At 42.8% G+C, this 18,164-nt stretch overlaps 1 protein-coding gene across 16 annotated transcripts in view; it reads left to right on the top strand.

Moving 5' to 3' along the window:
• The window catches only part of KTN1 (kinectin 1), a 447,380-nt gene that overhangs the window by 293,968 nt on the left and 135,248 nt on the right, over positions 1-18,164 (top strand). For all 16 annotated transcript variants that reach the window (XM_078659859.1, XM_078659855.1, XM_078659854.1 and 13 more), the window contains exons 27-28: positions 5,198-5,235; positions 11,335-11,425. In XM_078659859.1, the coding sequence (XP_078515985.1) occupies positions 5,198-5,235; positions 11,335-11,425 (129 nt within the window). The remainder of the gene's footprint in view (positions 1-5,197; positions 5,236-11,334; positions 11,426-18,164) is intronic.

Here is an 18,164-nt window from a genome sequence, read left to right as displayed (position 1 = left end):
GAACAAACATTACCAAGGGGCGGTCGTTCCTAGAGTCAATTCCACAGGTGACAATAACAGCAGACGCATCGCTCACCGGATGGGGAGCACATATGGACAAATACACAGTACAAGGAAGGTGGAGTGTGCAGGAAAGAACACTGCACATCAACTATCTAGAACTACTGGCAGTGTTTCTAGCATTGAAAGCCTTTCAGATACATGTTATCCACAAAGCAGTCCTGATCAGAACAGACAACATGACAGCAATGTATTATATTCAAAAACAGGGGGGGACGCACTCTCTACAATTATCCAGACTAGCACAGGAAATTTGGAGATGGGCCATTCCTCAAAACATCTATCTGTTAGCCGAACACCTACCAGGAGTTCAAAACCAGATAGCAGACATCTTAAGCAGACAGTCGGAACAAATACACGAATGGGAACTGCACCAACAAATACTGCAGCCATTCTTCCAAAGATGGGGACAACCAGAGATAGACCTATTTGCCACTCATCAGAACGCAAAATGCCAAAGCTTCGCGTCCAGGTACCCACATCACCTGTCGCAGGGCAATGCGTTATGGATAAATTGGTCCAACAAATTTGCATACGCTTTTCCCCCTCTCCCACTAATCCCATTAGTGGTCAGGAAACTGCAACAACATTCAATGACCATGATACTAGTAGCACCCACGTGGGCAAGACAGCCGTGGTTCACCACGCTCCTGCAACTCTCACAAGTGCCACATCAAAAGCTACGAATTCTACCCATGCACCTTACACAGAACCATGGAGAAATAATGCACCCAGATCCAACTCAATTGAACTTAGCGATCTGGCTCCTGAAATCCTAGAATTTGGGTACTTAGATCTCCCCCCAAATTGCATGGAAATAATTAAACAAGCGAGACGTCCAACCACCAGAGCATGCTATGCAGCTAAGTGGAAGAGGTTTGCTATACACTGTACTAATAACAATATCAACCCTCTAGACGTATCAACAAGGGAGATTATTTGCTACTTGTTACACTTACAGCAATGTAATCTAGCGTACACATCTATCAGAGTACATCTAGCAGCTATAGCAGCATACCTACAAAACAGGCAGCGCATATCACTGTTCAGAGTACCAGCGATAAAAGCATTCATGGAAGGTCTTAAAAGAGTCATTCCACCAAGATTACCACCTTCCCCAGTCTGGAACCTCAACGTAGTACTCACCAGACTAATGGGGCCACCCTTCGAACCTATGCATAGGTGCGAAATACAATTCCTTACATGGAAGGTGGCATTCCTTATAGCCATTACCTCACTCAGAAGAGTAAGCGAGCTACAGGCATTAACAATACAAGAACCATTCCTACAGATACACCAGAATAAAGTGGTTCTTAGAACAAACCCAAAGTTCTTGCCTAAAGTAATTTCAGCATTCCACATCAGTCAGCCAGTGGAATTACCAGTCTTCTTTCCAAAGCCACAGACGGTGGCAGAAAGGGCTCTACATACACTAGATGTTAAAAGAGCCATTTTGTACTACATAGAAAGAACACAAGACTTCAGGAAAACTAAACAACTATTTGTAGCATTTTCCCCAACACATAAGGGCAATCCTATCTCTAAAGCAGGCATCGCAAGATGGATTGTAAGATGTATACAAATATGTTACATTAAAGCAAAGAGAACATTAACTGTTCCTCCTAGAGCTCATTCCACAAGAAAACTAGGAGCATCTATGGCATTCTTAGGGAACATTCCCCTAGATGACATATGTAGAGCAGCAACTTGGTCTACACCACATACATTCACAAAGCACTACTGTGTTGATGTACAGGCTGCACAACAAGCCAGAGTGGGCCAAGCTGTATTAAAAACTCTATTTCAGACAGTTGCGACAGACACTGGTGACCACCGCTAGGGAGGTAACTGCTGTACAATCTATTCATAAATGTACCATCTGCAGCCCATATGCCTCGAACGGAATATGCTACTTACCAGTATGCATCTGTTCTTGGCATAGAGGGCTGCAGAGTGGTACATGCCCTCCCTGCCTCCCCGGAAACCTGTGTCTGTCCCAACATTATCTTATTTAGATACATTTACATGGGCATATCTTTATGTACTACACTACACTACTCCATCTAACCCTACTATGGCAAAACAATCTAAGGATGGAGCCGATGCCCATGCGCACTAACACCGAGAGGAGGAGTCACCTATGACGACAAAGACTTCTCCAGAAGAAAAACAAAGTGCAATCATCCGAGCCCAACACCAGATGGCGATCTATTCATAAATGTACCACTCTGCAGCCCTCTATGCCAAGAACAGATGCATACTGGTAAGTAGCATATTCCTTCTTTTGCGCACTATGCCACCCCAGTTTAGACCCAGCCATATGCAAATCAGTCTTGACTAAGTTCCTCATGGGAACAGTCCAGCCCGAACTGCCAAGCCAGGTCCTCCCTGGACAGGAAACCAGCATCCTATGACCAGTTTTGGTGTTTCACCCCTCATCAGCCAGGCTAGCTTGAATCCAGTGGCATGGAGAGCACTGATCAAGACTAATTTGCATATGGCTGGGTCTAAACTGGAATGGTGTGGCGTTTAAAAACACTATGGATTTAACCCTGATCTGTGACTGGAGGTTAATATTTGAATAATACAGCATTCCGTCTATCATCTGTTCTTTTTGCAGTCCTCAGAAGTCATGGATAGTTAATGTACAGTGTCTGTAGGATTGGAAAGAGAACTTTTGTTGATGCCGGAGAAGCAACCAAAATAATATCATGGGGGTCCTGAATCTGAGAAGAAAGCTCTACCCCCTTATGTGCTCAATAATAGAACCATCAATATGCAAAGGTAGCCCTGTATGTACTGAAACTACCCTTAGGGTACTTCTCACATCTGATACAATCAGCGAGATCCAAAGCTTTGCGGATTTGCCTCCTGAGGCAGGGGAGGTTGTGAGAGTTACTCAGTATGACCTTCCAACTACTCTGGCATTGTTTAAGCTGTGCAGAGTTGAATATAATGTGGAAAACCACAGATTTCTGCTCTCAAGTGCAGAATAGGAGACTTGAGTAGATGTTTATTGTGTGGATAGAATATGTTGAGTCAGTTTGCTTTTATTGCTACTGATATGTTGTATTGGCAGTGCACACGTTTTCTTCAGCAGCTAATGTGTCCTTTCCTATTTCTTTGCCCAATTAGGTTTATCTTTAATTTTCAGTAATTCATCAACTTTTCAGAGATGCTACTTTTGGTTCGGTTGTAATCTAGTACTATGTTGTCTGACATTTGCACTTACAGACTTGGGTTTAAACCCTTACTTCGGCACTTCACTAACTGTGGTGTGATTATGGGCTGAACTCATTCTCTTGTGTGCAATATAAACCACCAGAACATTGCAAATCGGCGTCCTTTTTAACAATGGACTTGAATGATGCAATATTAACAACAATTACCTATCGGGCAATTTTAGAAAGATGTACATTTTTAGTTTATATAAGTGATATCTTAGATTTGTGACTCTTTCCATTGTGTATGGAATACACAAGTTGGTGAGAATTGTAAGGCATGTAGGGCTACATGTATGACAGGGTTTCGCAGTCTGAAACGGAGAATCAGGCTGTTTGCGACCTTTAAAGAGACTTTTGCCATGTATTAACCCTATTTTGCGAGTCAGTAATCTATTACCAACTCTGAAAAAAGGGTTTTCGAATTGGTGTCAAGGGCGTCCCTTCCTATTGGCAAGTCGCAGGGGGATGTAAGAATGTCTTCCTACGCGACTGCGGTTGCAAAACATTCGCAGTTTACCACCTACTTCCAAGTAGGTGGCCAGCCAGTTCAAGTAGATGGGATGCCAGTTGCAAATGGAAAGAGGTCCGCAGGGGACCCCTTCCCCTTTGTGAATGGCAGCAAAAACGTTTTTTAGTATCATGCATGTTTCTCAGGGACCACTGTCTACTCTTAAAAAATGAAACTAAAACGTTTAAGTTTTCTTTTTTAAACATGTCTCGTTTTCCTTTAAGGAAAACGGGGTGCATTTGGGAAAAAAAAATAGTTACTTTATTCAAAAGCAAACCGACATGGTGATATGCTGCCTCCAGCAGGCCCCCATCCCTGTGTTTTTGCGATTCCCAATGAGTCGCAAATTGCAACCTACCTCATAAATATTGATGAGGTTGGTCATTTCCGACCCCATCAGGAATCTCTAAATGTGTCTGAGACACATTTGTACATTGCATTTAGCGGGTTCCTAATTGCGAGTTGCAAAAAAATCACAATTTGGGACTCGCAAAATGAATCGGCCTCCAAGTGCACAGTCCGGGTACCTGCCCGCTGCTGCCTCTTCGCCGGCGAAGAGCCCTCTCGCGGGGCCCATGGGGGACTGCAGCGCCACCCCCACGAGGAGCAAAAATGCCCAATGATGAAGCATGACACCCATAAGGGTGTATGAGGGCAACACTTCAATTAGGAGGAATTTCCTTCTTGCATCCAACCTTCCACCACTTGTGAAGTTAAGCACCGCTTTACCTATACCTGGAGCCGCCTATTAGGCTGGGCCTCTCGATCAGGAACAGTGACCATCCAGCGATTTTACATATATTGCCTTGGGATCAAGCGCACTGGACCTTCCTTTCCATTCACTTCCCGCCCCCACCCTTGTGTGCGTGAGATTGTTCAGGATGCCATGAAGGACTGCCGACCCGGAAGGGCGCAGACACCCTGGCGACAGTATGATCCCCAGATATCTTAAATAAAATGATATGGTAATAATGATAATCTGTTGTATTTGTACCATTTTATACTTTGTGTTTTACTTATATCATTACAGGGTAGTGACAATAAATGCTTCATATTAGATAATGTCCAAAAATATGTCCATGCCTTCCTGTCTTCAGACAACATGCTGTGGTTGCTCTAGAGCCATATTGTTGGGCCATAACACATAACACTTAACTTAATAATAAAAGTAGCTTTGAACCCATATCCCCATTGTTTAGACACTATTAGAGAGATACCCTGTCACATAAACTATTATCTAGCTGTGTCTGTATCATATCTCTGTTATTGAAGTGTGCTCTAGGTTTATTTTACTTGCTTACCTGGAATGTGTTCTTAAAAAATTGCCTATTTTTAATGAACTTCATGTTTTTTGCATCTCTGTACACATTCTAAAACTAAAAATTCAATATGTCTTTCTGATTAGGAGTCACATGCAGTCCAAAGTGAAGAATTACTGAACGTGTGAGTAATACCCAAGATTCATTTGTAAAACTAAAATGACGAGTAGGTGTATATTGTACCTAAACCATGTTTCGTGTTAGAAATGGGGTTTCTGGTTGGCTGAGGTATGCATCCAAGCCAGGCACAACTCACCACTCGAGTCAGTTAGTTAAATACACAATGAAGAAAACCTGTGCTCACCCTATTGTAACTTGGCACAGCGCATGCAGGCTTATCAGCAAAGCAACACTAATAGTAACACAATGAAAACACCGCAAATAGACTCTACACAGGTTTAGACAAATCGAAAATATTTATCTGAATAAAAGAATACTAAAACGACACAACTCTAATCAGTAGATCATGAGATATCAATTTTAAGTGAATAAATGCAAATTAAGTGCTTTAAAAATCATTAGTTACCTGATTCAGATTATTGTTGCTTTCACAGCATTTAAAACAAGTTGCCGCTAGTCATACGTGCAAGTCTGGTTGTTAGACAGGGTTCTTTAAACTTACAGCCTTATGTAAGGAGGTGCGGGCCAGTAGTAATCACCCCATAGGCCCCCAACACACCCAGTACCTTTGGTGTGAAGATTCCAGCCTCATGTACAGGGTCTCTGCAGCACGGCGGCTGGCTCCAGTTGCACTGGTGACGCCTGCATTTTCAAGTCTGTCACGAGGGGAGAGCTGGAGGCAGGGCTCGACACATGGCTTGGGCTCCTTGGGCTGGCAGCTGTAGATTGGTGCTAGTTCCACCCAGGTCATCCTGGCAACCATGTCACTGAAGGGGTCACGCTGAGGGATTTTTCTAGGTGTAGCAGCAATTCGATGAGCAGGAAGTTGGTGCCTCCACTCATCACCCTGGCTCCCGAAGCTGGTCATCCCGTCTCCCTTTCTGGCGGGGCTGCGCTGGGGAGGATTTCCCTCAGCTCTGGCATTCTGGGCTTCTGCAGCAGTGCAGGAAGAGCTGCCAAGCGGAGTCTTCACAGAGCGCTGAGCCCAGTGGGTAATCGGGCAGCCCCATGTTTCACCACATGGCGATTGGCTGATCAAGAGTTCAAACAAAGCAAAATGTCTAATAGACACTCAAAACACGATCAACCTGCTTCACCAATTGGGCTTCACTATCAATGCAACAAAATCACATCTCCAACCACTCCAGGTACAACCATAATTAGGAGTGATACTCAATTCGGTATTGGGAGCAATTTACCCCAATCCACAGAGGGTTCTCAATCTCCAGAACCAACTGGGTCTTTTTCAGCTACATTGTCGCTCATCAGTCAAAACAATGATATGCCTACTAGAGATGATGGCATCATGCATAGCGGTAGTGCCACTTGCATGATTACACATGAGACCTCTCCAAGAGTGTTTAGCATTGCAGTGTTCACAAGGGGGAGGATGGGTGGAGGGGGACATGGAAGATCTCGTGTTGGTTTCATAAAAGGTCCATCTGGCACTGCAGTGGGAAACACCTCAACCATACTGAAGGGAAGAGCCTTCAAGGACCCAATCCCATAGGTGACAATCGCAACAGATGCATGACTCATATGGTAGGGTGCTTATGTGAAGGACATTGTGGTTCAGGGACACTGGACCTCACAATAATGGACAATACACATCAATATGCACACACAAAATCCTCCTCCTGGCAGAATACATGCCAGGGCAGGGAAACTCCATTGCGAACCTGCTCAGCCAGACACAACAAGAAGTTCACAAGTGGGAAATACACACTCCATTACTGCAACAATACTTCCACTGGTGCGCAACCCCCACACTAGATCTGTTCGCCACTGTCAAACTCAAAATGCCAAAGCTTCGCTTCCAGATAACCCCACCCACTATCCAACGGGAATGCTCTATAGATGTACTGGTCAGATATATTTGCTTGCGCTTTTCCTCCTCTCCCACTCGTTCCATACATGGTCAGGAAACTCAGACAGACTTAGATGATCTTAATACTGGTTGCTCCCACATGGGCTTGACAGCCATGGTACACAACACAGCTAAAGCTATCCCTAGTACCTCACAAGAAGCAACCAAACTATCCAAACCTTCTCACCGACAGCGGGGGCAGGATGAGACACCCCAATACACAGCAGCTCAATTTTGCAGTCTGTCTCCTGAGATCATAGAGTTTGGAAACCTAAATCTACCTCCTTGAATGCATGACTATTCTAAAGGAGGCCAGAAGGGCAACCACAAGGGCTTGCTATGCAGCTAAATAGAAATGTTTTATCCACTACTGTGCATCCTTAAACATCAACCCTTCTTCACCAACAGAACTACTAGTCTGTTACTTGTTACCCTTACAAAAGGTACATGTGGCATATACCTCAATACGCCTACATTTAGTAGCCATTGTAACATACCTAGAAAACGTGAAGCACCAATCGGTTTTCCATATTCCTGTTGTCAAAGCCTTTATGAAAGGAGTAAAATGAGTCATTCTATCATGTACACCTCCAGTACCTGCGTAGAACCAGAACATTGTCCTCACACTACTTTTGGGGCCACCATTTGAACCACTACATAACAGTCAAATACGATTTTTAACATGGTAGGTGGCATTCCTTGTAGCAGTAACATCTCCAAGAAGGGTTAGTGCAATACATGCGCTCACTGTAGACGAACCATATTTCCAAATGTTCCCAGACCAAGTGCATTTACGCACAAACCCAAAGTTCTTACCTAAAGCATATCTCCTTTCCATTTAAATCAACATTTAAAGTTACTGGTTTTATTTCCAAAACCAGAGACCTTCGCAGAGCGTGCTTTATGTACAATTGATGTTAAATGGGCACTTATGTACTACTTTGATTGTACAAAACCTTTCAGGAAAATACAACACATTTTTGTTTAAGTTTCAAATCCACCTAAAGGAAAGGCTATTTCAAAATCAGGAATAGCAAGATGTATTGTCAAATGTATCTAAATTTGTTATGCTAAAGCAAAACGAACATTATCAACGATGCTGAGGGTTCGTTTGACAAGGAAGAAAGGAGCAACCATGACCTTTTGCGGAAATATCCCTCTTAGTGACATTTGCAAAGCAGCAACATGCATGAACCCATGTACATCTCCAAAACATTATTGTGTGGATGTTTAAGCAAGACAATAAGCTCTAGTTGGACAAACCGTTCTCCAGACATTATTTCAAACAAATGCACATCCCTTGCCTAAAGCCACTGCAAGAGGGGTACTGCTTTACAATCTATGCATAGCATTTGTACCTGCAGCCAACACATGCTACGAATGGTGTATGTTACTTACCCTGTAAGCATCTATAATAGCGTATAGTGCTGCAGATTCACATGCACCCTCCCGCATCCCCGGTTGGTATTAGATGGTGCAAAAAATATACACAAATGCAGCATGTTCAACAGCAAATGCTAACTTAGAAGGCTATATCCTCCCTCTTAAATGGCAAGGTATAAAAAAACATTATCTAACAAAGGAGACTTTGAACATGCGCAAAACATCGAGGGGGAGGAGAAATAACACCGATCATATAAAACTTTCTTGAGGAAAAACAACTTGCAGAGATTTGCATGGTGTGTGAATCTGCAGCACTACATGCTACAAATAGATGTTTACAGGGTAAGTAACATACTCCTTTTCCCCATCATTCCAAAGATATTAAACATGAAGAAGCTACTCTTTTCCGATCAGGACTGACTGCTTAAAAGGTATTTTGAGGAATCCCCAGTACTAGCTTATGAAAGGGGTGCAGCAGTGAAAAACAAATTTAGCTGTTTGTCACTGCCAGGACAAGTAATGCTTAAAGGTACATGTCCTGCCTTTTAGTCATACAGCCCTTAGGGTCACATAGGCCCTACAGCCCTGAGGGTCACATAGGCCCTACTTTAGAGGCTGACATATGTGTAATAAAAGGGTAGCTTAAGGCTTTGCATGCGAAGTCAAAGTGGCAGCAAACTGCACACACAGGCCTGCAATGGCAGGCCTGAAACAGGCTTGAAAGGCTACTTGTGTGGGGGCACAACCAGTAGTGCAGTTCCACTAGTAGCATTTAGATTGTAGGCCCTGGGTATATGGTATACCACTTTACAAGGGACTTACAGGTAACCTAAATATACTAATCAAATAACACTAACATCAACATGTTTCGGGGAGAAGTGCATGCACTTAGCACAGAGTCCTAATGCCAACAAAAAGATAAAGCAGAAATGGGAGGCAAAAGGCAAAACGTTGTTTGAAAGACCACCCTAAGGATGACGGGTCTAAGACATTTATATAATTTTTTTTGTTTATGCATTAACATAATGTTTTGAAATGGTATAGTGTTTCCTGTTTTGCATTCAAAAAGGAAAAAACACAGAAATAACCCTGTTGTGCAAAATGCTTGTGTGTAGGAACAAGACTGCATTTTGTCAGTGCACCATCTTAAGGGAAAATCAGGACCACCACAATCAAATTTGTCGGCTGCTTCATTAATGTACTGCATACTTTGCTATAGCAGTTTATTAGTGCTTTGTGCACCTGGGGCCACACTTGCCTGCATTCTTCATGTACATAACTCTCCCCTTGCTCTCATGTTGAGGGTACCTTCTTCAACTTTCTTTTTTCTGGCCATTGATGTGGATTGGGACCGTCTTTGCTTGTGCTTGGCAATTTCCTTTTCTAGGTAATGGACTTTTTTCTAGATTTTGCGGTTTCTCTTTCTTAAGTTCTGGTAGCTTACACCTTAGCACTCCTGTTTTAGGAAATTTTGGAATTGTGACCAACCGTTCAGCCGCAAACTCCTTTAACTCTTGTTTCTGGAGGTAACACAAATTAGCACTGGTGTGCAACAGAGGACTTTTAAGTAAGCAAGAAACAAGGGTAAAAGAGACAGTCCTCATGGGAGGGTACAAATGAAGACAAAGCGGTACTAAGGAGGGACTAACAAGCCTTTGTGCGAATGAGAAGCCAGCATTTACGGAGGGCAATGACATAAGCCAGTGACAAATATGGGCGGCGAGTGAGCGGGGCTTCAAGTGCATACTCCAATACAGCATGTCGCAGAGCAGCGCATGGGCTGCCCAGGCCCGACCTAAAAAATCACCCAGCCACATGTCCATTAAGAGTAGGTGGGTCGCACATGTTTGGGGTTCTAAAAATTGGGTTGTGGTTCTAAAAAGTTTGGAAAACACTGCCATAGAGAGTGGATTTTGAAGTGAGTGTCAGCTGTCAATAGGTTCCCTGCCGCCTGCTTTCAGAATGTCTGAAGAATAGTAAATTCTCACACCAGAAAGATCTCTCTTCTTGGAACATATTTCAGGTAGTTTGGTTAGGAGCCTCTGTCTCTCTCTTGTTAAGTACATTTGGTGCAGAGATTTAGATGGGATGAAGTGAGACGCAGCAGAAAAATTTACCTCACTTTAATACATCTTGCTATTCCTTCTTAGTAATGCCCCCAATATGCTTCTCAGCTAGGTTCACACTTATGATGTGGAACTTTCTAGGCAGACATACTGTGTGATGTGGTTCTGTCACAATCTTCAGAAACTCTGATATTTGGTTGCCACATTCAGTAAGGTTTAAGTGGGAAATTCGGTGATCCAAGGTATTCATACTAATGTATGAGGTGTAGTCCTAGTTTCTGGATTTTATTGATGTTGAGAGTGGGACTGAATTCAGATATGGCTGTGCAAAAGAAGTAATGTTGTCACATATTGTAAGCACCAGAGCTGAATGTCTCTATAAAATAAAGGGCAATCCATTCCGCCATTACATTAAACAAACAAACAACTTTACGGAGCTCTGGTTGTTGGTTCCTGTCTCCAATCAGTCCACAGTAAGGAACTGTGGTTCTAACGGGACAGTAATGAACGTGTGAGTCTCTGGACTGTCTTATATTTTTCAATAACTGAATCCTATTAATTCTGCAGTGAATAATTTGAATGTAGAAACATAGTCTGATGTAATGGATCCCAATGCAGTAGATAGTAATACAACTTTTAAAAAGGACAGTGAAAAACCCTAATTTTTAGGAGGTACTCAAGGTTAAAGCAATTCTAAATGTGCCATAAATTTTATATACGAAATGTAGACAGGTGTTTCTCTGGAATTATTTTGCCTCTAATCAATTTTAATTGGTTAAACATGCAGAATTACAAAGAAAGAACAAGATATAACCAGTCTTCAGAGTGAATTGGATTCGTTGAAGAATTTACTTGAACAACAGAGGACTAAAAACAATGTAAGTACCTTTTAGTAAACGGAGACTATGAACCTTTGTGACAACACTTTGGTTTTAGTAAAAAATTTGTTAAAAATAGAATCAACGTTTTGTTGAATTCCCTTACTAAATATGTCTTTATTGAGGTATTTATGCTTTGAGTTTCTGGTATTAAAATATGAAACCGTTTCTGACCCATGTGAATTACTACCCGTAGAAACATTCTATTTCTTATAGTGGTGGACCAGAGACCAAGTTATAAAAAGAGAGAACAAAGTTACTCCTTAAGTACATATTTGTTCACAAAAATCACAGTGTGAAGTTTACTAAAAAATAACCCAAATGGAGTTACCTTATTTTGTCCTTTATTTGTCAAATTTATACTTAATGTATTATGGGGCTCTGATCAAGGCTTTTGAGTCCGAATTTCATACTAGATATTTGTACACCTTCATTCGCTGTTTAATTTTAAGATCTTTTATTATAATATAACACCCACTTGTAAATACATCCCCATGAAAATGTATGTTGAAAGGAACAATATCCAAGACTTTTAACATAGTACTTCATAGCTAGCCAGTTTCTGTTGCGGCTGTTTTGGTTTGACATTTTTTTAATTTCTACTTTGGGTCACCTTGTGTTGGGCCCTTCGGGCTTCTGAACATAATTCTAGTAGTGTGGTCACAGTAACTTACGTTCAGAAGGACTGCCTGACCTGTTCTAGATATCTGAATTCCTGTTTTTGTGTGCCCTCAGCAGTAACTTCCAACTATATAGTTCCACGGATAATGTCTCTATGCCATATTTACTGTAGTGTGCCGCACCAACCAGCAGGCTTAGGACTCCAAACCACACGGCAGCCAGCAGACATAGGACTCTAAACCGAATTGAGTTCATTAATAGTAAAGGAATTTCACCGTAAATTGCTGGACTCTCTCATGGTCCATTTGGTGAATAAGCATTTAGGTTGTACATAAGTGTAAGTAACACCTACAGGTGCCAGAACCCTCTGGCAAAAGATCTTAAACCTCTTGGAATTGGGAGACGTTTCCCTTCTGGATCCTGAACGTACTTTACTTTGGACTCTGGCATGGCTTGATGAGGCCTTTTTCGAGGCCATGTTAAAGATCTTTAAGGCACTTCTCAAAATTCACTCTTTGTCACTATGGTTCAGAAAATTACCCCTTTCATACTCGAGCCTTTAACACAGTTTTTTCGACCTGATATAAGCAAGTAAATGCTGCGGCTCTACCTACAGAGCCTAAACTAGCTTCATCTCCACATGTGCTGACATTCTGCTTTCTGCTTTTCTTACATGTGTGATTCATAGGCTAAATCAAGAGGCACAGTCTTCTCAGAGGCGTTCACCTAAAGATGTGCCATAGGAGGAACAATTTTCAAGACTTGAATAACCCATAGCTCCAGTTCTGAAGATGTTATTCCCTCAGCACCTTTGACAGTGGAGATGAGGACAATGATAATTAAATCTGGAGACAAATTATGGCTTTTAGATTTACCTCCAACCACCACACAAGCTTGTTGAATACAGATTCCAAGGTGGCCTCGCCATCCATCCCATGGGACCCTCTGGGGTGTTCCTCTCTTGTCTAATTTATATGAAGGCTGCAGATACAGACACTTGTGGTCAGCCTCTTCGGAGACATCAGGTCAACAAACGGTTCCTAAGCAGTTCTTATGAACCAGAATAAGTGACACTAAAAGGAATTTTGACACAACCTGATTTTTTTCCAGCACCTCACAGTCCCACCTACATATTCTATTTAGCTGTAACTTTTTGACTGAAAGATGTAACACCCCAAGACCAAGGCTCTGCAGCTGTGCAATCACTCCTCCAGTTTAGAGGGATTAAGATAAAGAAAGAAATAATGCAGACAATACTATTTTTGTGTGGTATGTAGTAACTAGTAGACATGAGAAATGGACTTAATTGTACTTTAACCACTCTATATCAAGTGTGTTACCATACATAATATTTCTGTGAGGGAGTGTAGTATTAGAATTTACCAATTAATGTATCTCATAAAACAATTATGAAGTGGTGCAAGGGTTAGAATATTGAGGGAAAATCATCACAGCTTTTACACAAATGTTTTTTTTTTTAGATTAATGTTTTCTCTGGTGTGAGCTGATGTGTTTAGTTAATTTAAGCCTATATGAAATATTATTACACGCTACCGTTTTTCTATACTCCTTTTGCTTTTGTGGCCAATAAGAATTTCCGTGCTAATAACATTAATTTAAGAAGACACTAAATTAACAACTACACTTAAAACTTTGATAAATAATTCTAAAGCAGTATTGCCAAACTTTTCTCCCGAAAGTTATAATGGTAGGTCCACACAGTGTGGTCTTTAACACATACGTGATATTTAGAATCCCACCAATGAGTTAAGTTGAATTCAAAAGTGGGGAGCGAAATCCCTAAAAAGTATTATAGGAAAGTGAGAGCAGATACAGCCAGGTAAAACAGTGAATGAGCAGTCTGTCACGACTCACATGATGGCTTGTAAGTTAGCGCAAGCTATTAGCAGACAGGAACTATTCTGAATTAATTAATGGCCGTTTCCACAAGCAGTACATGTATCATAAACAGACAGGTTTGTGAGGCCTTGAATACCCCACACAGTTAACACTAGTTCATCTGAAGATGAAGGGGTTGCCGGCAGAAGTCAACCCTGCACCACTGAGGAGATACTCACCATCTGACAGTGAATCTGAGAACCTCCCACTCCATTAGACAACAAGTAGTCTTGAACAACTGGCCCGAGCCTCAAGGCATGCCTCATTTACAAGGAGCATTCTGTCCATCTTTGTTAGTGTAGCTCATTTACAAGGAGAGCACCGAAGGTTAGAGGTAGTTTAGTGGCAGCTCACCCATCGGAATCTGCATCTGCCGCTTTCCAAAGATCCGAGAGAAGATAGAGGAGATGATGAGGCCTATGGCTGCACTGTCTGAGTACTTCAGACTCTCCTCGCTACTCCCTCCGCTTCTGGTCTGTGTGCTTCCATTAGCTGCTCCTCAGGCACTACCTCTGCCACGTCATGGTCTCCCTGTCCGTTGCTGCAACACCACCACTTCCAACACTACTCAATTGATGTCCGCACTGCCCCATCCCAAGATAGTCCGAAGGGGACCAAGGGGCATGGCTACAATTACGACGAAAAATGAGCCTTTAGGAATCGGACCATGGACATGAAGCTGAAGACCTAAAAGGACGATATTGCGCCTGTGTTGATTTAGGTTATAAAAGAAACACTGTATCGTTGCCTTTATTTAACTGTACAAAACAAGCCGAGTGTTAGCGGCCTGCTGGCAGCAACCCTGCAAGGTGTGGTGCAGGGACAATGGAAGGGGGCAGCGGCCTTCAGCCTCCACAGGGCAAAACAGACCTGTGGGCCTGGGGAGGGAGGAGAAGAAGAAAGCAGTGGCTGCAGCCCCTGGGCGCACACCTATGGGGCAACAGGAGCCAGGTAGCAGCATGACATGGGATTTTGAGGGGAAAAAACGGTGCTCGAAGTGGAGGCACTGCAGGTTGCAGGTCCCCGGCACAGTAGGAGGAAGCCGTGGCTGTAGCCTGTGGGGGTGCAGCCATGGGGCAACAGGAGCCAGGCAGTATCATGGGCACTGGATAAGAAAAGGGGAAAACAGCAATCGAAGCAGTGGCTATACCCTCTGGGGGCGCAGCCATAGGGCAACAGGAGCCAGGCAGCATCATGGGCACTGGCTAAGAAAAGGAAAAACAGCGCAACTGAGGAGGACTAGTAAAACTGAGAAACAATATGTTCCTAACTTGGGCATAAAATGAAGGATAGTGTAATTTGTCCCTGCTCTGAGGGCTAAAACACATGAAGAGGCTTGACAAATGCATGCTATGGACAACTTGGGATAAAGAATGGGAGACATATGATGGAGCCAGCAAATGGGAAGCCTATTGGCAGACTGAAGCTCACTCAGTAGATACAGCATGTCTCTTCGAGACAGCGCTTGCGCTGTCTACAGCCGAGACCTAATAATCGGTGCAGCAGTACCATGTAGAGATGGTCAGAGATTTGAGAAGATTCTGTAAACTAGCAATCTGGAACAGGAATAGTTTATTTTGAGAGATCAGTGGAATGCGCTTTTTAAATCCGCAAGAAGGATTGCACCAGTATCCTAGGGTATGTGGCAATAGTGTGGCACCAGCAAACGGGGTAAAACGTTTTAAATCCTTCATAAATTGGAGCAGCATTGAGGGCAATACTCATGGATATGTTGTTCCAGATCCTGGATTCTTGGAAGGAAAATACCTAAGGTCTTATGTTTTTTTTTTCCTTTTTTTACACTTGTTAGTCTGCAGTCTGACAGTGTACTAATGGTCCTGACTGCTGGTGTGCTGAGAACGAGCAGAAAGGTTGAGGTTGTCTGCAAGATAAGCAGGGGTGCTGTGTGTGTTAAATACATCAAATGGTTGACTGCTTTACATTCTATTATAAAATTGTAGGAAGCTGACTTTGTATGTAGTGTACCAAAATGAAGTACACTCTGTAAAAAGTCTAGGCGACCCGTATTGGTTTACAGAGCTTAAATAAAAAATCCCAAATGGTCCCTTTTGTGGTAGTGTGGACGAGCAGTTTTATGCTGATCAGAGGGCAGTGTCCATGCATTTTTTTGTACTCAGTCAATAAATGAGACACACACTAAAGAAGAAACTCGAGGTCAATTAAAAAAATAACAAATTTTGATAGAATTTTTAACACCAAGAACTTCGGAATCAGGTAAGTACTTTAGACATTATGAAATGTTACAGTAGAAATGGACAGCTGTCCGATTTGAGGCATGAGCCTTGAACGCGGTAATGTTATCCTATGGGAGAAACATTCACTGCAGAAGGACACTTGCAAATGACTTACAGGACTGTTCTTCTGCACTAAAGGTGAGTAGGGGCCAAGGTCCAAGAAAGCACCAAGAGTTCAGTTTTGGTTATGGGAGGAAAAGTCAATGCAGCATTCGGTTATATTACTGCAGCTTATGGGACCCTTCTCCAGGAGTTTAGGTGAATAGTGGGCAGTTTGGGGGTGGTGCGCCGAACTGACTAATTAATTTTCCCACCTGTCCAGGTGCCAAAGGGGCTCTGGACAAAGGGAGTAGGTAGGCTTCCAATCCCGTGAGGGGAGCCAGATTTGCAATTCAAAGGCGGCAGGTCTTTGAAGCTTGCCGGCCCAGGAAGGCTAATCAGCAGGTCATCCTATGGGAGGGGGTGTTACACCTTCTTCCCGGACAGGCTTTTGTTCTGGGTCTCCTGAGAGCAAAAGGCTCTCACCCTAGGAGGGCAGACCAGTGTCTCTGGTGTCAAGCTGCCAGAAACCAGTCAGCGAGCACACCAGAGGCTGGTTGGTATCAGAGGGCACCTCATAGGTGACCTGTATGTGCATGTATTAATAAATCTGACACTGGAATCAGTGTGGGTTTATCAATATGAGATGTTTGATAGCAAGCATCCCTATTTTCAATGAAGCCATCATATAGCTGGGGTACTCATTTTCAACAGTGTCCAGCACATGTTCTAAAACAGCTACTCTGTTCACTTGCACTGGCAGTAATGGAACTGACAAGCACAGGGACATATCTGCTCAGGCAGGTATGCCCTCGCATGTAATGCCAAGCACTCTGCTTTAGGGCTGTAAGGTTGCTGTAGGGGTGACTTACACATACTACATGTAGTGTTAGGGGTCCTGGCACACAGGGATGTATGTCAGGTTGTGTTTTAGCTTTTGTCCGTACTAAAACATGGAGCCTGCAATAGCAGCCCTGCATGAGTTTGTTGTAGGGTCCAATAGGGTGGTACAGTTCGTACTGCAACCCTTGGGGGACCCTCTTTAGTAGTTCAGGCACTATGTACCGGGGGTACCATGTACTACATACGTGTAGAGGGTGCTAAAGGTATTGCCAATTTGGTGGAACAATTGTACAGGTTTGGTAGAGAGATCTGGCAGGGGAGACCTGGTTGGCAGGAACCAAGTGCACTACCAGTCGAAATCACATCATGTACCAAAAATAAAAAATATTATAAATTATAAAAAATTATAAAAAAAAGTATTAAAAAATTATAAATAAAAAAAATTGCAGTTATGACACACGCGGCCTTGCACCACAATGCACCCAACTACCTCGCTCAAAAGTTGTCTATATCAGGAGGCTCAAGATCCAATAGAAGTACAAAAAATCTACTCCTGAAACCTCGTAGATTCCGGAAAGAGAAAACATACAATCGCTCCTTCTCAGGAATGGCACCCAGGATCTGGAATGCGCTCCCTCCTGAAACCAGGCTTATCTCCTCCACTGCACTCTTCAAGAAAGAGGTGAAAACCATCCTTCTGGCCAAGATCTCCTGAACCTTATAGGTGCTGGATCAGAGACTCTGCATTGCTTTGCATCACTGTTCACCTGGTCCTTTGGCACTATACTTCTACGTGATGGGGACACCACTACGCTACTCTCTCTTACTACCGACCAATATATGATACACGTTGGTCTACTGAGTCACTCTCCCGATGCCCCCACTCAGTTCTCTCTATACTAAAACATTGATATAAGCCATCCACACACCCAGGATGTACCTGAACACCTCTATAGTGGGAACAATGACTTGTGCCATCTGATATTACTTGTTTACCTGATTGTATACTGACATGTTTTATGTATGTTATTATTATCCTACCATGTTAATGACTATTATATTGCTCCCATTTTCTCTGTTCA

Source organism: Lissotriton helveticus, chromosome 9 (assembly GCF_964261635.1).
Source record: "Lissotriton helveticus chromosome 9, aLisHel1.1, whole genome shotgun sequence".
Classification (NCBI taxonomy): Eukaryota; Metazoa; Chordata; class Amphibia; order Caudata; family Salamandridae; genus Lissotriton; species Lissotriton helveticus.
The sequence above is the reverse complement of the archived record's forward strand: the minus strand, read 5'-3'. Positions and strand labels throughout refer to the sequence as shown.